Source organism: Ursus americanus, chromosome 10, assembly GCF_024610735.1.
Source record: "Ursus americanus isolate L20-20 chromosome 10, mUrsAme1.1.p, whole genome shotgun sequence".
In the NCBI taxonomy this organism is placed as follows: domain Eukaryota; kingdom Metazoa; phylum Chordata; class Mammalia; order Carnivora; family Ursidae; genus Ursus; species Ursus americanus.
In genome coordinates, this window is record NC_142136.1 from 56729815 (window position 1) to 56755606 (window position 25792).

Here is a 25792-nt window from a genome sequence, read left to right on the forward strand (position 1 = left end):
GAGAGTCATCTTTCTGATACAATTCTGAAAATAGTTTGTTTTAATGAGTTCAAAATTAACCAACTCACACGGTTGTTTTGTTTAATAATTATTTTAAAGTAGTAATAGTTCATATTGTCCTCATTTTCTGCCTCCCTGAAAATCTAATCAGAAAAAAATATTTTATTGCTACCATTGATATTTTTTTCCATATTTTAAATTGTCCCTTAAATATCTTTCTCTTGCTTCACATGGGTAGGTAGGAATCATAATTGTATGACAGATTATAAATCTTTAGATTTAAAATTGATTAGAACTGATGGTTAGTTCACAAATCCTGCATTTTTAGGAACTGAAATACAATTCAATTTCACAAGCATTTACTACGGGAACCACAACTGGATTAAGTCGTATAAGAAATACTAAGTACACGATATTATTTCTGCCCCTAATGATTTACAGTTAATGTATTACCTCCTGCCCTCCCATATATATATATACAGTATTATAACCCAGTATATGGGTAAGGGCTGTAAGTGATGTAAAAGGCTTTTCCTCATCACTATTGTCTTGGAAATACTTAATTACACTTGAAAGTATTTTCTTTTTCTATTTCAGCATGGCTCTAAATTATCCATTATGCCTTCTTTTTAGGAAATATGTGAATAAAATACCTATTATTTAACTAGTTAGCATCAATCCCAATGTCTCATATGTGTCTATATACATATTATTGGCCACTTAATAGTTTTCATACCTATATAATATTGAAACTGGCATTTTAAACAGCTGGCTAACTTAACTGGCATATTAATGAGTACTTGTTGTATAAAGAAAAGAATTTCATGTTAACTGTGAAGTTGATCACATACTGCCTATATACAGACAAAGTACCCTCTCTTCTTGGGGGTAATTTATGGCTCTAATGAAAGGTTTTAGGGGAAGAAAGGATATTGGAGCTATGTTTTGAAGGAAGGAAATGCAAATTAAAACCTCAATGAGGATGTAAAATATTAAGAAATCTGACAGTATAGAAAGGCTGTAGATCAGTGTAATCCCTTATATACTGCTGGCGCATCCTTTTTGGAGGAACGATCTGGCAATATTTAATAAAGCTGGAAAAGTGCATATCTAAAATCTAACATATATACCTCTAGATATTTATCCTACAGAAAATATTACACGTGTATAGGAGCACATGTGCAAGACTATTCATTGTGTTTTGTAATAATGAAAGAGCTGAGCATAATATAAATGTCCATTAGTAGAGAAATGAATAGAATTTGGAGGATTCATATAATGGGATACTATATACCAGAATTACTTTGCATGAATTTATACTATGGATAAATCTCAAAAGTACAATATTGAGTAAAATAGCAAATTAGAAAGGGATATGTAAAACATGATGCCACCGATATAAACTAAAAAACTCACAAAATGATGGTATATACTAACACTGGATTCAGGCATGCATATTAAGAATATTAAAACAAGGATAAGGAGCATCTGGGTGGCTCAGTAAGCTAAGCATCTGCCTTTGGCCTAGGTCATGATCCCAGGGTTCTGGATCGAGTCCCATGTCAGGCTCCCTGCTCTGCAGGGAGTCTGCTTCTCCCTCTGCCGCTCCCCCTACTCGTTCTCTCAATTTCTCTCTCTCTCTGTGTGTCTTTCTTGCTTGCTGTCTCTCTCTGTCAAACAAATGAATAAAATCTTTAAAAAAAAACCCAAAAAACCAAGGATAAGAAAGGTATATCCCAAGTTCAGAAAAAAAAAAAAATCTGTAAACTTACATGTCTTTTTCTGAAGAGCATTTGAGGCACTTTGGCAACATGGTGGTAAATCTGGTTGATTCCCAGAAACTGATAGATATAATACTCTCTACTTTTCTGTATGTTTGAAATGAAAGACGTAAGCTTAGACATTACAGATAGGATAGTTGATAAAGAGTTTTAATGCTCTAAGTTTTGGATTTGACATAATAAGCAATAGGTAGTCAATAAAGTTACAAGTAAATCCATGGATTTTCCTTGGGGAAAATTATTCTGTTTAACTACACAATTAAAGTAGAATGGAGTGGGGAAATACTAAAAAAAAAAACCAAAAACCCACTAATTGACTTATCTCTCCACTCCACCAGGAATAAAAGTAATGAGGATTTAGAGAATACCAACTGTGGAAGTGGAAATAATGGGGAAAACCTGATAATTTTTTTTAGAAAAATAATATGAGATTATGGAATTTGAAAGAAAGTATAGAAAAGTAGTCCAATTCACATATTTACACATGGAAAAACTAAAGTTCACCATTAACTAACTTAATCCAAGGTTATACACTTAGTGGCAGAGTTGACCCTAGAATCTTATCTTCTGATCCCTAGTCTAAGTCACTTTGGGTTAAGAAAGGAAGTTGAGTTTAAATTCAAAAATTGAAAACACTTGGTTGTAGGTAAATACTGATTCAGTTGATACTAATAAAGCAATTCAGAAATGGTTAGGAATGGCTTTTAGGTTGGAGAGGATGTGGAGAAAGGGGAACCCTCTTACACTGTTGGTGGGAATGCAAGTTGGTATAGCCACTTTGGAAAACAGTGTGAAGGTTCCTTAAAAAGTTAAAAATAGAGCTACCGTATGACCCAGCAATTGCACTACTGTGTATTTACCCCAAAGATACAGACGTAGTGAAAAGAAGGGCCATATGCACCCCAATGTTCATAGTGGCATTGTCCACAGTAGCCAAACCGTGGAAGGAGCCGAGATGCCCTTCAGAAGACGAATGGATAAAGATGTGGTCCATTGTATTCAATGGAGTATTACTCAGCCATCAGAAAGGATGATTACCCAACATTTGCATCAACATGGGTGGGACTGGAGGAGATAATGCTAAGTGAAATAAGTCAAGCAGAGAAAGACAATTATCATATGGTTTCACTCATTTGTGGAACATAAGGAATAGGAGGGAGATCCTTAGGAAAAGGAAGGGAAAAATGAAGGGGGAATAAACAGGGGGAAATGAAGCATGAGAGACTGTGGACTCCAGGAAACAAACTGAGGGTTTTAGAGGGGAGAGGGGAGGAGGATGGGCTAGCCGGGTGAAGGGTATTAAGGAGGGCACGTATTGCATGGAGCACTGGGTGTTACATGCACACAATGAATCATGGAACACTACATCAAAAACTAATGATGTACTGTATGGTGACTAACATAGCATAATAAAAAAAAAGTGGCAAGTGCAGGAAAAAAAAAAGGAACGGCTTTTAGGAATGGTTAGTGAACGCTTTTTCAACGCTCTTTGCTTGCATTCAGTAAGACTATTCACAAGACAGTAAATGAATCCATATGAAGTAAAGAGCACCAGTAAAAGTAACTACATAGGTATACTCAAAAGATAGTATAAATATATTTTTTAATTCTTTTCATCTATCTGATTCAAAACACATTTGCAATAAATATATATATAATATGTATTATATATATAATTATATGATTGGCTTATATAAAGATGTAAATAGTTAAAATAATATTACAAAGGAGGGGACAAAAAACTGAACTATAGAGGAGCAAAGTTTTTATATATAATTGAAATTGCAATTAATCTGGATTTGATTGTTATAAATTAAGAAGTTAATTGTAATCCCCAGGGCATCTACTAAGAAAATAAAAAAGAAAGAAATGTAGTAAAAGAAACAGTAAGAGAATTAAAATGGAGCACTAGGAATTTTTAACACACACACACACACACACACACAAAAGCAGTATAGACAAATTGGAGAACAAAAAAGACATAATTACATAGAGGACAAAGAGCAAAATGGCAGTTGTAAACTATACCTTATCAGAAATTCCATTAAATCTAAATGAATTCAACATGACAATGAAAAGACAGCGGTTGACATAATGGATAAAAATCATCATCTGTGTGCTGGATCTACAAGGGACACTCTTTAAATCAAAAACACAAATAGGTTGAAATTTAAAAGACGGAAGAAGATATACAGTATAAGCTGTAGCAAGGTAAATGGTTGTACTTGTATCAGACAAATAGACTTTTTTTTAAAGATTTTATCTATTATTTGACAGAGAGCATGAGCAGGGGGGAGGAGCCAAGGGAGAGGGAGAAGCAGGCTCCCTGCTTAGCAGGGAGCTCGATGGAGGGCTCGATCCCAGACCCTAGGATCATGACCTGAGCTGAAGGCAGATGCTTAACCGACTGAGCCACCCAGGCACCCCAAATAGACTTTTTAAGACAAAAAATTACTGGAGACAAGGACATTTTGTAATGCTAAAAGGGTCACTGTGTACCTAACAACTGAGCCCTAAAATACCTGAATTGAAAATTGACAGAATTGAAGAGAGAAATAGACTTCAGACTTTCAATGATGAATAGAACAACTAGGCAAAAGATAAGTAAATAGAAGACTGGAACAACACTGTAAACCTACCAGTTCTAACAGGCACCTGTAGAACACTCCATCCAACAGCAGAATCTATAATCTTCTCAAGTGCACATGGATTGCTGTTCACAATAGATTATATGCTAGGCCATAAAACAAATATCAGTAAATCTTAAAAGACAGAAATAATACAAAGTATATTCTCTAACTAAAATGGAATAAAATTAGAAATCAATTAACAGAATAGAATTGGGGAAATTAACAAATATATGGAAATTAAGCAATACATTCCTAAATAACCACTGAAAGAAATCACAAGGAAAATTAGAACATACTTTGGGATGAATGAAAACAAAAGAGCAGCCTACCAAAATTAATGGGATATAGCTAAAGCAGTGCTAAGATGGACATTTGTAGCTTTGAAAGCCTATGTTAACAAAAAAGAAAGATTTTGAATCAATAACCCAACCTTAAGAAACTAGGGGGAAAAAAGTAAACTAAGCCCAAAGCAAGCAAAAGGAATTTTGTAAAGGTTAGAGTGGGAATAAATGAGATAGAGACTAGAAAAATAGAGAAAAATCAACACACCAAAAGTTAACTCTGAGAAGATCACAAAATTGCCAACCCTTTAGACAGACTGGAAAGAAGAAAAGACTCACTTTATTAAAATCAAGAATGAAAGCAGAGACATTACTAACAGATCTTATAGGTACAAAAGGGATTATTAGGGAATACTGTGAACAATTATATGCCAACAAATAGATAACCTATCTGAATTAGACAAATACCTAGAAAGACACAACTACCAAACTGACTTAAGAAAAATACTAAAAATCTGAATAGAGCTATAGTAAGTAAAGAGATTGAATTTATAACCAAAAAAAATTTCCACAAAGGAAAGCCCAGACCCAGATGCCTCACTGATGAACACCACTAAATATTTAAAGGAGAACTAGCACCAACCTAAACCAGAGACATAAGAAAACTATAGATCAGTATTCCTTATGAATATAGACACAAGATCTTCAAGATACTAGCAAGCCAAACCCAGCAATGTATAGAATATATACCACAACTAAGTGGGTTTTATTCCAGGAATGCAAAATGGGTTCAGCATACATAAAGTGGTCAGTCTAATACATTAGTAATAGAAAAGGGGCAAAAACTACATGGTCATCTATTTGATAGACTCAGAAAAAGAATTTGACAAAATTCAAAACCTTTTATGATAAAAATAGTAAACTAGAAAAAGAAATTTCCTCAATCTCATAAAGGGCATCTATTAAAAAAAAAAAAAAAAAGCAAACAGCTAACATATTTAATGGTGAAGGACTGAATGCTTTTTCCCTAAGATCAAGAATAAGACATGGATGTCCTGCTCTCACTACTTCTTTTCAACATTATGCTGGAAATTCCAGCTAAAGCAAATAAGCAAGTAAAGGAATTAAAGGCATCCAGGTTGGAAAAAGAAAACTTTCTTTATTCTCAGGTGACATGATCTTGTAAAAAGAAAATCCTAAAATCCACTTAAAAATTATTAGAATTAATGAGTTCAGCAAGGTCGTAGGATACAAGTTCATAATAGAAGAAACAGTCATATTTCTAAACTAACAATGACCAATCTGAAAATGAAATTAAGAAAACATTTCCTTTTATAATAGTATCAAAAAGAATAAAATACGTAGGAAGAAATTCAACAAAAGGTGTATAAGACTTGTACGCTGAAAATTGCAGAGCGCCATTGAAAGGAGGACTTAAATGGAAAGAAATCTCATGATCACAGAATATTGTTAAGGTTGTTAAGATGGCAGTTAATATTAAGATGGCAGCACTATCTAAATTGTCGAGATTCAACACATTCCTAGCACAATCCCAGCTGAGTATTTGTAGAAATTGACAAGTATATCCTGAAATTCATAGGGAAATACAAAGGACCCAGAATATACAAACAGTCTTTAAAAAGAAGAATAAAGTTGGAGGACTCAACATTTTCTAATTTTAAAACTTGCTGTAGAACCACAGTAATCAAGACAGTGTGGTACTGGCATAATGATAGATATATAGAGAGATCAGTGGAGTAGAATTAAGAGTCCTGAAACAAACCCTTACATTTATGGTTACTTGACTTTCACAAGGATGCCTGATGATTCAATGGGAAAAGAATAGTCTTTCTAACAAATGGTGCTGAGATAACAGGATACCCACATGCAAAAGCATGAAGATGGATGTGTACCTCATACAGTATACAAAAATTAAATCAAACATCTAAAATAAGCGCTGAACTTTAAAACTGTTAAACATAGGGGCATATCTTCATGATATTGAATTAGGCAGTAGTTTCCTAGATAGGATACTAACAACACAAATAAAAGAAAAAGTGAAATATATTTCATCACAATTAAAAAGTGTTGTATTTCAAGGGACCCTATCAAGAAACTGAAAAGACAACCCATAAAATTTTGCAAATCCTATACCTATCTGAAAAGGGGCTCATATCCAGAATATATACAGAACTCTTAAAACTAAACAATAAAATGACAATCCAATTAAAAAGTGGGCAAAGGTTTTAAATGGTAATTTCTTCAGAAAAATTATAGACATGGCCATTAATTGTATGAAGAGTTGCACAACATCATTAATCGTTAAGAGAAATGCAAATCAAAACCACAGTGAGATGAGCTATAGAATGGCTAGACTCAAAAAGTCAGATAATAACAAGTGTTGACAAGGATGTGGAAAAATTGGAATCCTCATACACTGCTGGTGGGAATGTAAATTGGGAATCTACTTTGGAGAATAGTCTGGTAGTTACTCAATTAATCTTAGTTACTATATGAGCAGCAGTTCTGTTCCTAGGTATATACTCAAGAGAAATGAAAACGTATGTCCATGTAAAAATTTAACATTATTCATAATAGCTGAAAGGTGGAAACAATCCAGATGTCCATCAACAGATGAATGGATAAATGTGATATATTCATACAATGGAATGTTATTTGGCCATAAACTGGAATGAAGTACTTCAGTATATGCTGGAATGAAGTACTTCAGTATATGCAGATATTTGGATGAACCTCAAAAGCTTTAGGCTAAGTGAAAGAAGCCTGTCACAAAAGTCTATAAAAATTTCTCCCAAACTGTGAAAATGTTTTAAAATTTACTTTGGTGATGGTTGTACAACTCTGTACTAGAAACCACTGAATCATATCCCTTAAAGGGTAAATTTTGTGGTATATGGGTATCTCAAAAAATATTAAATATTTTTAAACCCATCTACATTTTGTAGTTATGGGTTTATATAATGTAAATGTGATTGCTAGTAATCTGAAAGTAAATTATCTTTTGAAGTAAATTATTTCTATAAGACTGTTACCAATCTTTCTTTGATAAATCTGTTAAATTTAGAGTCTATTTCAGAATTAAAGCATTGATAGATAAATCATTTCTAAGTGTATGTTAAATTATCTGCATAGTGACACCGTCTACTTCCATATATTATCTATACGTAGTATTTATAAATTGTAAATAGAGTATTATAAGACACTGGAAAGAAACATAACTTTTGCGAGAACTAATTGGCGTACGTCTTTAAAGAGTGTTCTCATTAATTGTATTTTAATTTGTTAGTATTTTGAAATGACTATATTTTATACATATATACTTTTTATGTGAATAATTTATTGCTACATTCAAAATAACCTTATAGTATTTGTCATCCATGTAACATCATCATCATAAAAACTTCTGAAAGTTAGAATTACTTCAGCAACTTCTTTTGACTTGATCCTGTTATGCTGTAAAAATCTCACTTTATTTATTTATTTATTTATTTTTTATTTTAATGATTTATGTTAGTCACCATACAGTACATCCCCGGTTTCCGATGTAAGGCTCGATGATTCATTAGTTGTGTATAACACCCAGTGCACCATGCAATACGTGCCCTCCTTACTACCCATCACCGGTCTATCCCATTCCCCCACCCCCCTCCCCTCTGATAAGTCAAGCAGAGAAAGACAACTATCATATGATTTCTCTCATCTATGGAACATAAGAACTAGGATGATCGGTAGGGGAAGAAAGGGATAAAAAAAATCTCACTTTAAAAACTTGAGTCAAGTTTGAGTTTTAATGGACATAATGAATTGATTTCAGTATATTGATGCAGTTTATTTAAGAAGACGTGTTTTGTGAGGAGACTGTCAGCATTTAAGGTAAACTTTTACTTTTTAAACTTTATTTTGAAAACTGATTAGTTCATTTTCAGATGTAGGCAGTTTACATTGGGAGTTTTTTCGTTAAAGGAATGTATGTTATTGTTCAAGTATTATCAGTTTGAATAATTTATTCATATTTTAAACTCAGTCCTAAAATGAATAAAATAAGTGATAAGTGTGAAAATGCTTTGCTAAGAAGGTACAACACACAGCTTTTGGCTAATGATGTTACAATTATCCCCTTGGGCAATCTTGATACTTTGGATTTACTGTATTTTCTTTTTTTAATAGTGTAATTGACACACAGTGTTGCAATAGTTTCAGATGTACCAACATAGTGATTCAACAACTCTTATTTGTTATACTACCTTGGACTTACTTTGAATGCCAGTTTTTAAGATAGTAGAATGATTAAAAATATATGGACATGTAAACCCAAATAATGACATCTGGAAATTTGAATTGACAGTAATAGTCTAATACTAATAAATTCATATACTCTTTCTTCAGAATAATTTTATTTTATTTAATATGGGAAAAATTTTAAATATGACCTTTTAATTAGAACTGGCTTTAGAAACTAAAGATTTAATTGTTGCCAACCTTCACATAATACGTTCAGTGGGATACTTGGCATACTTGTGCAAGTATGATCCTTTGTACTAGGATTGCTAAGAAAATAATAAAGGACATATTTTCTTAGAAGCCATTCTGAAATAGGGGAAGATACAGATCATTACTTGTGCAAGTATGATCCTTTGTACTAGGATTGATAAGAAAATAATAAAGGACATATCTTCTTAGAAGCCATTCTGAAATAGGGGAAGATACAGATCATTAGTTGCACGGAGATGTGTATGTGTGTGTATGCACGCACACCTATATATACACATATGTGCATACCTTATCTAGATATTTTTATGTATGGGACATAACCTCATTTTTTTACCATTGTCTGAAAATGAAGTATTCCACATAGTCTAGATGATTAATTAGGATTCTTTTTGTACTGGATTTAAAGGAAATACTTGTTATTTTTGAAGGTCTGCTGTATGTCAGGCACTGTGCTGAGAGTTTTACATAAAGTGTTTCTCTTAATACTGCAAAAGCACTGCATTTTAGAAAAGAAGGCACTAAGGGTCACAGAGTTTAAATAATTCACCTAAAAAACACATTTATTAAGTCATAAAATAGGATTTGAATGTAGAATTGCCTCATTATAAATCCGTATTTGTTTTCTGTCACAGTACCTTTATTTCTAAAAAGCTTTAAGAAAAATGAGCCTAAACAAAAAAAATTTAAGTATTTTCTAATTATCACATATTATACCCTGTACTCTTCTATCTTAGCACTGTAATTGCTGTGCTGTCTCACGGATTCATCCTTGTATCCCCAACTCCACAAACTAACATATACTACTTGCTCATTAATTATTCACCAAATAAATGAATTAAGTGGGTGCGTGGTTGACAGATCTCAGTTGTCTATATGGTGGTGTATTCTTAATTTTGTAAGTTATTATCCTTCATAAGACTAAAAACTAAATTCACATTCAGTAATTTGATAATTGTCCTTTTACTTCCAAACATTAGTCTATTTTTAGACTTTTGCGGAAGTATGTTACCTCAGCCAATGTATCTACAGATTGGTGGGATCTAGTGAAATGTAGATAAAGCTTGATTCAAAGTTTTTATAATCAAGTCAATTTAATAACACTTTGTTGTGTAAGTAATTCAGACTTTTTTGTGAATTGATAGTATATTTAGCTGAAATGTATTTCTCAGCTTAATTTCCTAGGAAAGTCAGATAATGAATTCAAATTTAGACATAATAAGATTGAGGTGCCTGCAATTTATCAAGGCAAATAAATCCAGAAAGTAGTTTGAAAAGTAATGTTGGAGCTTGGCAAATCTAACATGGTACTGTCTGACATGGTAGCCATTAACCACTAATTTAAATTAAACTAATTAAAAGTAAATAAGATTACAAATTCAGTCCGTCATTTTCACTAGTCACATTTTAAATGCTCAAAATCACTTGTATACGCACAAAGGCCATATGTATATAGCCACATGTAGCTAGAAGCTATCCTTCCAGATAGAGCATAGAACATTTCTGTCATTACGGAAAGTTTTATCAGCTAGCCCTGGTCTCAAAACCAGAGGAAAAGATTTAGGAGTTATTTACAGATGGACAGTAGTTATTTCAGCAAACGTTTGTTGAACTTCTGTATCCTCTATAACTATAAAAATAAATGGATTGAAGTCTTATGAAGGACTCATGTAGTGGAGGTGACAACATGTAAGCAACCGAATACAATTATGTGCTAAGCATTATACTCGGAGGTTGTACAAATTGCTGAGGGCCTTATTACAGGAATAATTTAACTCTGCTTTAGGCTTCAGTATCTTGAAGGAATAAGTAGAAGAAATTTTTTGCTTCCAGACTTAAGTCCTGAAGCACAGAGGTTCAGCATAGGAAAATCTTAGCAGAAGTCAAGTCTGAATCAGATGTCATGCTAGAGTAAATAAATGCTTAGTATATAAGTCATAGACCAGGAAATGAGAAGGAAGCTATTGACCATGGAACACTGTATTAAAAGTAGTAGAGCAGGCTGAAGGGTGGTGAGTACAACAAAATATGGAGAGGCAGGCAGGTCCCAGACCAGTTCAGGAGAAGTCTCTTAAACATTGTATTCTGGGTATATTATCTCTCTTATGTGTAAATTGATCAACTTCTAGGCTGGGGGCAAATCCTTAAAGTGACAGATCTGCACTATTAATAGTAATACTAAGAGGTACATATACAATGCTTACAATAACGATAGCTAACATGTACAGATAGTGCTTACTGTATGCCATTAACTTTCTTAAGCACTTGACATATGTTAATTCACTTAGTCATCAAAACAACCCCATTAGTATTGAGTTACTTTGAAAGCCTTCAGTCATGGATTGAAGAATTACATTGCAAAAGGCATGTTAACTATTATTCAAGGGTACAAAGCCCAAAGGATTTCCCCTTTTATTATTACTCTCAACCTCATTAAATTGGCACCCTTGAGCAAGCATAAAGAAGCAGCTGGATTAAAAAAAAAACAGGAAAAGGATTAGGCATTACAGAGAATTTTGCTCATGTATTTTCTGTAATCTGAGGGTTGCTGCTTTATGCTGAATTGTGTTTTCCTCAATCCATCCTGAAATTCCTATGTTCTAACACCCAGTACTTCAGAATATGACTATATTTGGAGGTAGGGTCTTTAAAGAAGTAATTAAGCTAAAATGAGGTCATTAGGGCAGGCTTTCATCCAATAGAATTCTCCCTTTTGCCAAAGTTCTTCTAATAAGAGGATATTAAGACAAATACACCTAGAGGGAGACTATGTGAAAAAACAGGAAGAATGTAGCCATCTGCAAGCCAAGGAGAGAGCCTTCAGAAGAAACCAACCCTGTTGACACCTTGAGCTTGAACTTCTAGTCTCTAGAACTATGAGAGAACAAATTTTGATTTGTTCCAAAGCACTTCGCCCCCCTCCCCAGTCTATGGTACTTTGTTATGGCAGCTAAGCAAACTAAGATGATAGCCTAGATAATACGTTCGTAAATACTGGAAAGCACGAATACATGTTTTTGACTTTTGGGTTGATTTTTTTCCTCTGTCTACTAAGCCCTCTACTGGGTTTCAGAAATAGAAACGTGAGGTACTTTGTTCTCAGATCTGACTTAATGTCAATCTTAATGTACAGTGAAGAGTGCAAGTTGGTGACCTTTGTAAGTGCAAGTGACCTAGTGCAAGTTGGTGACCTTCTCTTTATTTTTTTCAGTGATTATATTTGGTTTTGTAGATTATTTCATGTGAAAATATAGGTGAACATTTTTAGAAATTAATACATCCTTAAACATTTTATATTAGGTATATATTTTTCAAAATAATTTAAACTGTTAGAGTTTTAGAGAAACAAACTTTGACTATACTTCCTAAATTCAGAAAGTTAGATGTTTAACTGCACAGAACAGATCACTTATAACACATTGGGAGTCTTTCTGTTTTTCCTTTTAGAGATTATAGAATATTAGCGCACCAACCTTACTTATTTTTTACTTTTTTATGTTAGCTCTACACCTAACGTGGGGCTTGAACTCATGACCCTGAGATCAAGAGTTGCATGTTCTACCACGAGAGCCAACCAGGCACCCCACCAAACCTTGTATCTTTTACTGAATCCTTTAGGTTTTAAAGTAGTGATACTTTCTGGAGTAATAAATAATAGCATGATTTTCCTGATGGCCATCTTAGCAATTTATGAGTAATTGCATTAGAAAGACTGATTATTTCCCTGGGATTCAAGCTAAGGGGAAAATCCCATATTTCTCACCCTCTGCAGACAGACCTAACTATCTCTACAGTATTTTGAAAAGTTCCCAGCGTGATGGTAAGTTGTCTTTCCTTTCATCTAGTGCACATCATTTTATCTAATACACTTTATTTGTGCTGTGGAGCAGGTGTAAGATAGCTTTTTTCTCATTCTCATTTTACAAGTAAAGAGCTTAGACTGACAGCAGTTAGGTAAAATTGAAACAGATGACGAAGGAGTTATGTATACATATCTTTGAAATGCAAAAGAATATTTTCTGAGTTATATTTAGCAATGAAGTGATTAGTAACAGTTGAAAATTAAAATAGTAAAATATAATTTATACCTAGGTGTTTCTATTTTTAAAATATCACTAAGGGTGCCTGGTGGATCAATTGGTTAAGTGGCTAACTTTTGATTTTGGCTTAGGTCATGATCTCAGGGTGGTGATATCAAACCTCCACATCAGGCTCCAGGCTCAGTGGGGAGTCTGCTTGAGATTCTCTCCACCTCCCTCTGCCCCTACCCCATGCTCGCTTGCTCTCTCTCAAAAAAATAAATAAATATTTAAAAATAAATAAATACAAATATCGCTCACTTATTACTGTGTTTCCTTTAGAATATATACAGATGTTATTAAAGTATTTATTCCTGACATTTAAATAAGGTTTATTTGTATAGGCAAAGCATAAATAAATAAATTTTGGCACTTCTATTCATTATTTTAGATTCCAAGGTGGTACCAAGTACTATATTTTTTATTATAAATGCTCATTTGAATTTGCCTCACTGTAAGTGGTTAATTGATGTAACGAGTAAATACACTGGGAGTTTACTATATAATAGAACAATTGGTTGAATGGTTTATGTAAAATGAAGTAACTTTTTCAATTATATTAATAATCACCTCTTAATTTACTTTTTAAAAATAAATCTGGATTGGACTAAATGATATCTCTGGTCTCCTTCAGCTCCGCCTTTTCCTGAGCTGTATGCTCTGTTTTTTTAGAGGTGTTCATGTCAGACTTGTGAGTCTCTAGTGTCTGTGCCCCTTTGTCCTCCTCTTTCCTTCTTCACTCCAGAGATGTCCTTTCTGCTATTCTGGGGTTTTTTTGAAATTTATTTCCTTCCCTTAGTAAATAATTTTATATTGGATCCTTTATAATTTTATTGCTCTTCCATAACTTCTCCAAGCCTTTCTATCTTTTTTATTATCAAAGAATTTACGGAACATGAAGTTTTTATTATGTTCTTATAGATTTTTGTGGTTTTCATTAATGAATATAGTAGGCATATTTAGACCTTTAATCAGTGACATTTTCATATCTTTTGTGTTATGTTTTAATATAACATTTTTGTAGAAATATTCCCGTGTGTCCATAGCCTACGTGTAAGAGTGATTTTAAAATATACATGGTATATGGCATTATCTACAGTCATTGTCAGTAAATCTACCCTTTGGGTTAGGTATGTCAGCCAAAACATGTTTCAAGTATGTGTTTCTTGTTAAAGAAGCCATGTAAATATTAGTAGTACTGAATATTTAAGTTCAGAATACACTTAAAATGTTCACTATTCTACATGTCTCTGTTCAGAATACTGAAAATTGACCTATTGGTGAATATTCGGATAATTGCTTTTATCAACTGTCTGTTCAGCCACTGTTGACCTATTAACTCAAACCAGGCATTAGAAGTTCCTAGCATTTGCACTAAAGGATGATAAAGGAAAACTGGCTGGCTAATGTATTGTATCAGTAGTCTTGAACATGGCACCAAATCTGTTATGAGGAATGTAATTAGAGGTGAAAGAAACTGATTAGGAAAGAGAAACATGTTTGAGTATATTTTACAAAGAGTGTAGTGAAACTGTCAGGACTGAACTCTTGATTTCTTAAAGGGGTTAGGGATTGGAGGACCGGCAGTGCATTTGAGATAAGTATAAACCTAAGATCACAAATGATTTGTTTCTGTGAAATTTGAAGATATTGAAGAACTCCATTGTTAAAGTCAAATAAAGTATTAGGTAATCATTTTATGATACTATATTTGTAAAATTTGCTCTCTAGTATATCCCTTTGCAAATAGAAGCATCAATGATATGAATCACGAAATGGTGGATAATTTACCAGGTTTCTCACCTGTCACACTTATGAGAGTTACTTTGTAAAATTTCTGTGGTCACTAAATTGTTAAGAAGCTGTGCTATTATGATTATGCAGTTCTGTGGCAATATTTTATCTCCGGTAGAATAACTGTCATTCATAGTTATTCTCTTCTTTCTCCTTATCACATTGTACTTTTGTTTATAATAAGTTTATGGAAAATTTACACTGTTGTGTGCAGATGAGTATAAAATGACGTAGGAATCCAGATAATTTTAAGATAAGTGAGTTCTGCATTTTTAAACTGGACAAAATCTTTTTGATTAGTTGCCAGAAACCTATAAGTGTGCTTAGAATTCAGGCATGCACGTTTATTACAAATAGTAGCCCTGACTTGATCTGTGATGTTAGCAACAATGAAGTGATTTTCAACTGTATGTGTGTGTGAATTTCTTCTAATCAGCCCGCATTTTTTTAAACTTAAAAATAATTTTCTTAATTGGCATTACTCAGTGGCATAACTTGAATCCTCTAACTTTCTTTCTTTGCAGTAATATGAAGGCAGATATTTTTGTCCTTTTTTTTTATTACTCTATACCCATTACCTTGAACAGAGCCTCACCTGTAATAAGACCTCAATAAATATTTGTCAAATGAATGAATGCTTTCCACATAACCCCCAGTCCTCACTGTTTATATAATTCATTAAACAGAAATTTATTGAAAACCTATTATGAGCCAAGCTCTAGGGTATAGTATTTTGTAAGACAAGTCAAGATGTTGGCTTTCACAGGGCTTTTGTTCCAGTGGCATAGAAACTGCTCAGTAAACCACTAACCAAATAACTGCACAAAATAATTTCAGATAGCGACAAGTGCTAGGTAAAAAATAAAATAGATCAATATGGTAGAAAGTATGTGAACATACCCCAGAATTTGTTGGTTAGGGAAGGTTTCCCTGAAAATACGACATTTGAAATAATGGGGTAATAAGGACCTAGCCCCCTAAATAAAACCGATGTAGAGAGATAAGTTCTTAGATTTTATAAAATGCATTGTAAAGCCATCTACTTGCATAAAATCTCCCAAGGTTCAGGAATCTCCTTGAGGGAGAAAAATTCCCTAGCCAGAAAAGGTGACTGACTACTTTTTTCTCTTTAATTTTTTTCTCTTGGTTATCCTTCACTCTGATTTCTGTTCAAGCTATTTTCTCATCCTCCAGTGTTTCTTGTGTTCTGATTCATTATTTCTGTTCTTATTTTTGGGTCCTGTTTTTTTTTTTTTGTTGTTAATTTTCTTTTAAAGTTAGAGTTAACTCTGCCTTTTCTCACTTACTTGGATACTTACTAATTTTCAGTCTTTTCTGTTATAAGTATTTATACATTACTGAAGCTTTTTAAAATTTGCAAATACATTTTTAAATTTCTGATTCTAATTTAACTATACATAGAGGACATGCAGTATTATTCTTTGAAATTTGTAAGATTTGATTTATGGTGTTCTCTATAGTCCATTCTTTTCATTTTCATGTCAATTCCATATGTGCTTGAAAAGAATATGTGTTTTCTAATTGTTAGGTGCAATATTCTTTACATGGCCATTAAACCAAGATTATTGGTGGTGGTGTTAAGATCTTCCATATCCTTGATGATTGTTGTCTACTTGTTCTGTTAATCACCGAAAAAGTAAAATAAACCACCAAAATAGTGGGTTTGACGTTTTCTCTCTGTAACTTTTTTTTAAAAGATTTTATTGAGAGAGAGAGAGAGAGACCACGAGTGGGGGGAGGGGCAGAGGGAGAAGGGGAAGCAGACTTCACACTAAGTGAGTAGCCGGATGTGGGGCTCCATCCTGGGACCCCAAGATCACAACCTGAGCCACCCAGGCACCCCTCTCTAACATTTTTAAATCTAATTTTATTTTCTCTCTTTTTGATATGCAAGCTTAATCCATTTATATTTATTTTATTAATATATTTGGATTATTTCTAACAATTTATTTTGTTTTCCATTAACCTTACTTCTTACCTACTTCGCTTGAAGTGAGGGTCTTTCAGTCTTTGCCTGAAATATTAACCAAGGAGGTGAAAGATCTCTACCCTGAAAACTACAAAACATAGATGAAAAAAACTGAAGAAGACACAAATAAATGGAAAGGTATCCCATGTTCATGGATTGGAAGAATTATTGTTGTTAAAATATCCATACTACCTAAAGCCATCTTAAGATTCAGTGCAGTCCCTATCATTCCAATGGCATTTTTTACAGAAGTAGAAAAAACACTCTGAAAATGTATAAGGAACTGCAAAAGACCCCTGAATACCCAAAGCAATCCTGAAAAAGAATAACAAAGTGGAAGGCATCACACTTACTGATTTCAAGGTGTATTATAAAGCTATAGTAATCAAAACAGTATGGTTTTGGCACAAAAAAAGAAACATAGACCAGTGGAAGAGAATCAAGAGCCCAGAAATAAACCCATGCATGTATGTGGTCAGTTAACATTTGACAAGGGAGGCAAGAACACCCAAATCAGAAAAGACAGTCTCTTCAATAAATGGTGCTGGGAAAATTGAATATTACATGTAAAAGAATGAAACTAGACCCCCCACCCCCGACCTTTAAACACCACTCAAAAAAATTAACTGGAAATAAAGGAAAAAACTACATACAAATCGCTCACTTCAGTGTTGTTTATAATAATGGAAAAATTGAAAGCTACCTAAATTCTTTACATTAAGAGAATGGTTAAGTTGTTTATGGTATGGTCATTTGAGGAAGTACTTTGAGTGATTAATAGTATGGAAAAGTCTTTTTTTTAAATATTAAACTTCAAAAGATACCAAATTGGAGCCCTTTTATATAAATTTATTTAAGGGGGAAAATTAAGCCTATGCATAGGGAACAAGACTAAGAAATTTATCAAAATACTAACAGTGTTTATTGTAAGATAGAAGGACTTCAGATTTTTTTTCCAGCTTTTTGTTTTTCGGATGTCATAAAGTTAGAATGTATAATCTATATAATGAAAACTACTTTAAAAAGGTGGGATTAATTTTACATATTCCCAGATATAATTTGAAATGTTCTACTAATTCAGATATGCTCATCTCAAGCTCTTCTTACCAATTTATACTTTATCTTTTTTTTTTTTTTTGAGATTTTCATTTATTTATTTGACAGAGAGCACAAGCAGGGGGAGCAGCAGAGAGAGAAGCAGGCTCCCCGCCAAGCAAGGAGCCCAATGCGGGGCTTGATCCCAGGACTCTGGGATCATGACCTGAGCCAAAGGCAGACACTTAACCGACTGAGCCACCTAGGCGCCCCAATACTTTATCTTTAAAAAAATGAAATACTTAGCAACTAATGAACTAAGCATAGATCTGCCAAATATTCTGTTTGATTCCATCTTTCTTTCAAGTGAAGTTTATTAACTTTCCAATAAAAATGTGACACTGTATTTCTTTATTCCCTTACTTTTGGCCTAAGTCTGACCTCCAGAAAAGTGAAGTAATACTTTTTGAACAAATGTGTAAAATGTGTAATCCCATTTTCCTTCCCATTTTCATAAGGTTAAATAGCTGACATCTGTTCTAGCAACATTTAGCATTTTGTTATACTGAATTACCCTATTTTGATTGTTATTTATTCTATTATTTTATTTTTTTTGTTTTAATACTCCTTTCTCTCATTTTAAGGTCATTCTGGTACAAGTTAACCCAGGGGAAGCATTTACAATAAGAAGAGAAGATGGACAGTTTCAGTGCATTACAGGTAAGAATGATAATTTGTTATTCTTTGAGATGACAAAAATTTATGGTACATAAAAGTTTACATGCTTATGGTTTCTTCTTTTTCTCACTGTCAGCGCCACACCAACACACAAACTGAATACCTTATGACTTAATTATTCCAGTAGCATCCTCATTAGTCTCTTTTCCCTGGTTTTGTGATTAATCTTATATTCATTCCCCTTCTCAATTATCTTCAGTGAATCCAGTTCAGGTTCCTTGGTCTTTTAAAAAAATAACTGCATCTTCTAGTCTTGCTTTCACTTTCCCTTTAATATTGTGTTCTTTTATCTTACTAAGTTGGCTTATTCACTGTCTTCTTGAACCTGTCTTATACTTTCTGTACTATTCTTATCTATAATCTGCCTTTATCTCCACCATCCCTAGCCTATCCAAATCCTACCCATGCTTCAAGACTCAGTTCAGATCTTATCTGTAAAAAAATTTTTGTAAGGTCACTAGCCACCCCCCCACCACATTTATGACAAACAAAAATATTTCCAGATATTACCATATGTCGCTGGGGGGGTGGGGCAGAAGCACCCACAGTTGAGAACCACCACCCTATGTAAAGAGAAAAGCAATAAAAAGATCGCTGACTTTGGTATTAGAGAACCTGGGTTTAAATCCCAACTCTGCTTACTAGTTAGATAGAACTTTTGCATGTTATTTGACCTCTATCAGATACATTTCTCATCATAAAATTCCCTTCCTTATAAATAATATTAGGCCTCTTAGGATGATTGTGAGGGTTAACTAATATGCGTGTAAAGCACTCTAAACCCCATCTAGCACATACAAGGCACTCAGTAAATTGTGTTGATGGACGTTGTGGTGTTGTTTAATTGGAAGTGACCTTTATGTCTTATGAAACTCCTGGCTAATTATTGTGCCATTCGTTTAACAAGTAACTACATACTTTCTTGTAATATTTGTTGTAGTTATATTTTTTAAGTCATTTAAATTTTGTATGTTTAACTTGAAATGTTTATTCAGTCTCTCCAACTAAGTCCTAAGCATTTTGAGGGCAAATACCATTTCTTACATTTCTTTGTATTCCCTTCAGTTCTTGGCCTTCCACATACTGGATACCTAACTAATATTTGTTGTTTTAATTTGAAAAGAGCATGTTAAGTAGGGTGACCATATGCTTTCTCATCCAAACTGATACTTCTGAGAGTGAAAGAGGACCCTAGCAACTACTCCAAGACAACTGTTATCAGCCAAGATTGTCCCAGGTAAACCAGGATTTATGATACCCCCCCATCTTACTGGGACAATCTAGTCTATTTAATCAAAGAAGAAATAGACCTTACTCCTTCCAGAGAGGTAATTAGCTCAGTAATTAAAATTAAAACTCTTAGCCTGCCATCCAAATCTTACATACTTTCTATTCTCTAAGTCAATTTAAATCTGTGTCAGTTAAGGTAACTTCACACACAAATAGGAAGTGTCCATATATTATGAGCTTAAAAGAAACCAGGTAGTAGAATTTATACGCAATATAGTAAACTTTGCCTGTCTTTACTTGCCAATCAGGTTTTTATAAAATAATTACATTTTTATACTGCATAGCTCTTAGAATGTAAGTTTCTAATAGAGCACACATCTTAGGTTTATTTGTACATTTCTTCAAATTGTTTTCAATAAATATTCTTTATGATGGAAGCATTTTAACTAGTATAACATTGGTCTTTTCAAACATATCTGGGAATGAGTATCCTTATTACTATTACAGTGTGACTTAAAATACAAAATCATTAATTGCATTTGGATAACCAGACTTTGAATTTTAAAAGTTAATTTGTAACTGTAATTTGTGAATCTTCTCCCTTATGAAATCAGTTAAACTGATTTTTACGTGCTAATTACCCCTTCAGTCAGGATAAAAAAAAAGACTATTTAATTTATAATGTGCCTGTTGTACTAACAGTCTCTTAATAGTAGGAACTGACTACCATGTGAAGATATTTTTAGGTAGGGACACATTTCTCTGCTTCTGTAGGAAAGGGAGACTCCTCTCTGAATGACAGAGAAGAGTAGAGACTTTGTTTTAAAATTACTGGGCAGAGTTTTTAAAAACACAGGATAAGATAAGGGGAACCTGAAAGAAGGTACAAAGCTCCCTCCTTTTTATGTTTTTGTTTTTTAAAATTAAAAGATGGGATGAAGGTGGAAGGAGTAGTAGTGAACAAGGGACTGGGGTGAAGTTTTTGTAAAGACCAGTGTGCCCTCACTCCAAGCAAGAGAAGACAGGATGAGAAAAGACTAATGACTCCTGGAACTCATCTTCTCCTTTTCTTCCCCTCTGCTATCACTAGTTTCTGTTATGTGGCAGACATCTTCCTGAACTAGCTCTAGAGCTAGGTAAACGGTAAGAATAGAAATAGAAGCGGAGGCAAGAGATAGCAAAGAGAAAACATCTTAAGGGAGGAAAATCATATGCCAGTGAAGCTCAGAGTAAAATAGGATCCTTGCCTCTGAGGCTGTCAAGTTAGGAAAACTTTCCTCTTCACAGCCACTAGACCAATAAAAGAAAACCTCAGTAGTAAAACCTGAAAACTGAGATAAATCCAGTTTAAATTAGTAAACATTTGAATTAAAGACTGTTCTTTTTAAAGTAGTTTTATTGTCTTGTCAAGAATTTATGAAACAAAAACGAAGTTAACAGAAATCACAGGGAGCTTTAGAGATCTAGATGATCCCCTTATTTTATTGCATGTTTATAATTTGTGACTTATAGCTAGTTATGGGCAGAGCTCCGTATAACACTTGATTTCTACTATAGCATACTTCTTGGAGAGACAAATTGTTTATGTTTTTTTTCTTGAATTTACTAAGTGTCTCCTGAGGTATACTCGGCCAGCTGTTGGGGATTCAAAGAAAACTAAGACATAGTTCCTGGCATTCAAGAACACAGAGTAGTAGGGAAGAAAGGGGGGAAATTAACAATTGTATTACAGTATAAAAAGAGATATGCACAGGGTGTTGTGGAAGCATAGGAGGGTTACCGTCATGCAGAGTGATATGTCAGGAAGAAAATCTGTCAAGTAGAAAGTGATAATGTGACCTGTCTTTAAGGACAATAGCAAATGACAACAGGGTCTCAAGGAAGCATTTTAGACAGAGGAAACAGTGTACAAAAGCAACAGAAGGAAAGCATAGCTTGACTTTTTTGAGTAACTGCAAAGAGATAAAAATTGCTTTAAAAGGTGTATAAAGGAGATACAGATGAAGATGAATCTGAAAATGTAGACAGATCTTGAAATGGCTTGCCTGCCATACTAAGAACTTTAACTTCATTGCAAAAGTGAGGAAGAGCCATTGAAGGAGATTATGCCAGAGAGTTAACATCTAGTTTACAGTTTGGAAAGATTTGCGATGTCTTTATGATGTACTATTTGCTGGCTAACTGAACATAATTTTTAAAATTAATTAAAAATTTAAAAAAATATTGGCGATGTTTTCCTTCCAATAAAAATGGAACAAATACTCTTCTAAATGCAGTGCTGAGCTTCTCTCTCTCTATCTTCCACACCTAAAGAAAAAAGAAAGAAAGAAATGGTTAGGAGCCAGAAACAGGACTTTTCAATATTTGCTTTTCAAAATATGTTTCATATGTATAATGAAAAGAATATACTTTGTTCATTGGATTTGATCTTTTTTTTATTGTTCCATGCGATTTTTTCTGAGTCTTATCCAGGATCTAATGTCTGTCTTCCTTTACTCTTTACCTTATTTCATGTCCTTTTAGATCCTACATCACTCTTAAATATCTAAATGTATAGCTCCCTGCCTTTTACAGCTTTCCAGTTGCCATTCTCCTCATTGGTTAGGTATATTTATACTGCATGATTCTGACTCATACCTCATTTTTGCCATCCTAAGCTTCAGCACAAACACATTATTTCTTTTGAAATCAGAGTATGATCTTGAATCTGTCTTTTTTTCTATTAAAAGGTATTTTGACACTGTTCTAACAATTTGATGTTTTTATGTGTTCTTCGTGAAGTGCTTTAATATCATTTCAACAGATTGTTTTGTGTGATGATAGATATTATGAAAATTAATTCATCCTTGCCTGGTAATTATATATAGGAAAGTAAAAATGTAATAAATGAGTAAATCTTCAGGTTTAGTATTAATAAATCTTTGTAATATGTGCTAAAAACTGCCCTTCTTAGTTTTGTTTTGTGGGGAATCATGAAGAGTAGAGAATTAGGCAAGGTTTCTGAATTTGGGTTACTGGGAAAGTCCTGGAAGTATATTTCATAGAGAGTATATGGTAAACTCTTTAAAATTCCTGTTGTAGAGCTGGCTTGTAATGGCGATAAATTAGTACTTATCCGTCAGACATCATCTGTTCTCTAAAGTGTTTGCAGAAAAGGCCTTTTTTCAGTTTCTCTCCTCTCCTACTTCTGGATGCCCATACCGAAATAAATGAGGGCAGAAATTACATATGTTTTTAGCCCTGGTGCCTTGCATAGCACTCAGCACAAAGAGAATGTTTAATTAAGTTGAATGAGGAAGAGAAAAAACTAATGTTTCTTGACAATTTTCTACGTGCCGAGCAAATGAAATAGATAAAGACACACAGTTTTCTCTAAAAACACTCCTTCCTGAAAGGCAGGTATGGCTCACTTTTTCTTTGATGACTCCTCAAAAAGAATAAATAGGACTAAAGAATAAGAACTTATTAATTAAATATCTAGTGGCTTTGCATTGTTGTGGAACTTCTATTTTGGTGTGATTCCATGCTACTATATGCAAAAGAAAATTATGAAAAAGCAAAAAGAATATACAGACCAGCTATGCCTAAATAGCTTTTATGTGCCCTGGCCCCTTCAAATTATATATTTTAGGAAGATAAACAACAATATTGATGATTGTTTAATTTATTAACCTAATAGGAGAGTAGTTAAGCACATGGTACCTGGCTTTGAGTTCCAGCTCTATCATGTACTATTACATCAGTCAGGTTATAATAAACAATTTAGCGATTATTTTTACATCCTGTCTTACACTTGTTTGTGTAAATAGGGTGTGTGTGTGTGTCCATCGTGTAGAATTTGGAACATAATTAATCATAGAGATTATTATACTATGCACTTTTGGACATACTGTTTATATCTGTGCAATCATAGATCCCAAGACCTGCGTCAGACATATAACCCCAGACTCAAAGCTAAGCTTCAGGAACAATGCCCCCAAACCATGCTATAAAACCTGTGTGATTAGGAAGGCATCATCAATGCCAAGATTGTACCTGTGCCCTTTCTTCACTAAGAACTCAGTATTACCTGTTTACAGCATAGATGCCCGTTTTGTAACAGGAATCTTGCACTTACCCAAGGTGACTCCTCCAACATACAAAGGGGTTTCATATTCTGTGCACCAAAACAAATGACAGTATCCACTACAGTGCAAAAAAGGAAGACAACTTTATGAATAGGACTTACTTGTTTTAGTAGAACTAGAGCTAAATATGAGTCACATATTGAATCTTGTTTGCAAAAGTAAAAACAAATGAAATCTTAGACTACAAAAACAAAAAATATAAGTTCAAAATAGATGGCATATTACTCTGGTTAGACGGTATTCTTTTAACATATTTGAGAGAAGTATTGACAGATTGAACCCGGGAGGGTCACAGGAGAGCATGGAGTCAAGAAATTATTTTTGTAAAAGACTATAAAAATACTTGAAGGATGTTTAACCTAGAAGAGAGCTGTGGCTTGAAGACATTGTTCTCTGCACCGTTACAGGGCAAAATTTAGACTAACAGGTAAGAGTTGCAGGGAAGCAAATTTTGACAGGGAGGAACTGTCAGACCATTATGGCTCTATAAAAATGGAGTCATTGCGTTATTATACCTGAGTCCCATCGTTGTATGTGTTCATGCACTGGTTGAGAGGTATTATGAAAGTAATTATTGCATAGAAAAGAAGAGCAATTAGGTAAACTCCAATATTTATTCTAACTAAAGATTCTTTGATTCTAAAATTACCTGTTAATTAACTGATATCTCTTTAGTTAATTCTGGGAATGAATATACTGACAGAGTCTTCGGTTTAACAAGTCTGTCTGTGCATGGGCATATTTCATAAAGTAGTTGAGCTAATGAATGGCATTGCTCAAAACAGACCTATGAACAGGATGCCAACCAGTTAATTTATTAATCTTCATTCCTAATGAAATAAACACGTGAAAGAGACACTCACTAACCTTCTGAATTTATACGGGCAGGAGCAATGATGCTGTCTTTGTCTCGGTACATAAAACCTTACTTAACTCAAGTTCAGGGATCATTAGCTTCCCTCTATTTGGTTTCCTTAATGATAGAAATTGTCTCTCTTTCATCTCTGATTCTCTGTGCTAAAATAATGCCTTTAAGTTAGTAGGCATGCTGTCAATATTTATTGAAATTAACTGCTAAAATATATTCAAGTATATTGGTATACTCGTTTGCCTTGCTAACTACTACATACTAAAAATATACTTCTATACTTAGGAGTATTTTAGTGCATCAGAGTCTTCAATATGAACACCAGTTAAGATTGTAGAGTAACAAAGACATGTCAAATATGTAAATAGTGAATCCAAGATAATGCCGGGAATCTGATCATTTGACCATCCTGGATTTCTGCATATTTTCTTATGATCTGATTCCTATATGTAGAAAAAGTGTCAAGGTGAATTCAAGTTTGTTGAGAGGTATTAATCTTTGCTTTCTCGTATCTCACCTTACACAGGGAAGCCAATAACTTAACAGTCTCAGTGTGTTAATTCTGAGCCCTTTCACCCACTATAGTTAGTATGGGACATCAAGCTCCACCTGCAAGTCCTGCTGTTTTCCTTTTTGCTTCCAAGAGGCTGAGAGCAGCTTCTCAACAGTTACTGATATTTTCTCACCATTGTTGCTGCTGATGTTGCTTTCCATTCTGCATGGAAAACCC

The 25792-nt window shown here is 33.7% G+C and overlaps 1 protein-coding gene across 4 annotated transcripts in view; it reads left to right on the top strand.

Moving 5' to 3' along the window:
- The window catches only part of FNDC3A (fibronectin type III domain containing 3A), a 160841-nt gene that overhangs the window by 36954 nt on the left and 98095 nt on the right, over positions 1–25792 (top strand). For 3 of the 4 annotated variants that reach the window (XM_045796822.2, XM_045796826.2, XM_045796823.2), the window contains one exon: positions 18744–18819. In XM_045796822.2, the coding sequence (XP_045652778.2) occupies positions 18744–18819 (76 nt within the window). Of the gene's footprint in view, positions 1–13002; positions 13022–18743; positions 18820–25792 lie in introns of those variants that run through there. The other variant, XM_045796824.2, reaches the window with a different exon arrangement.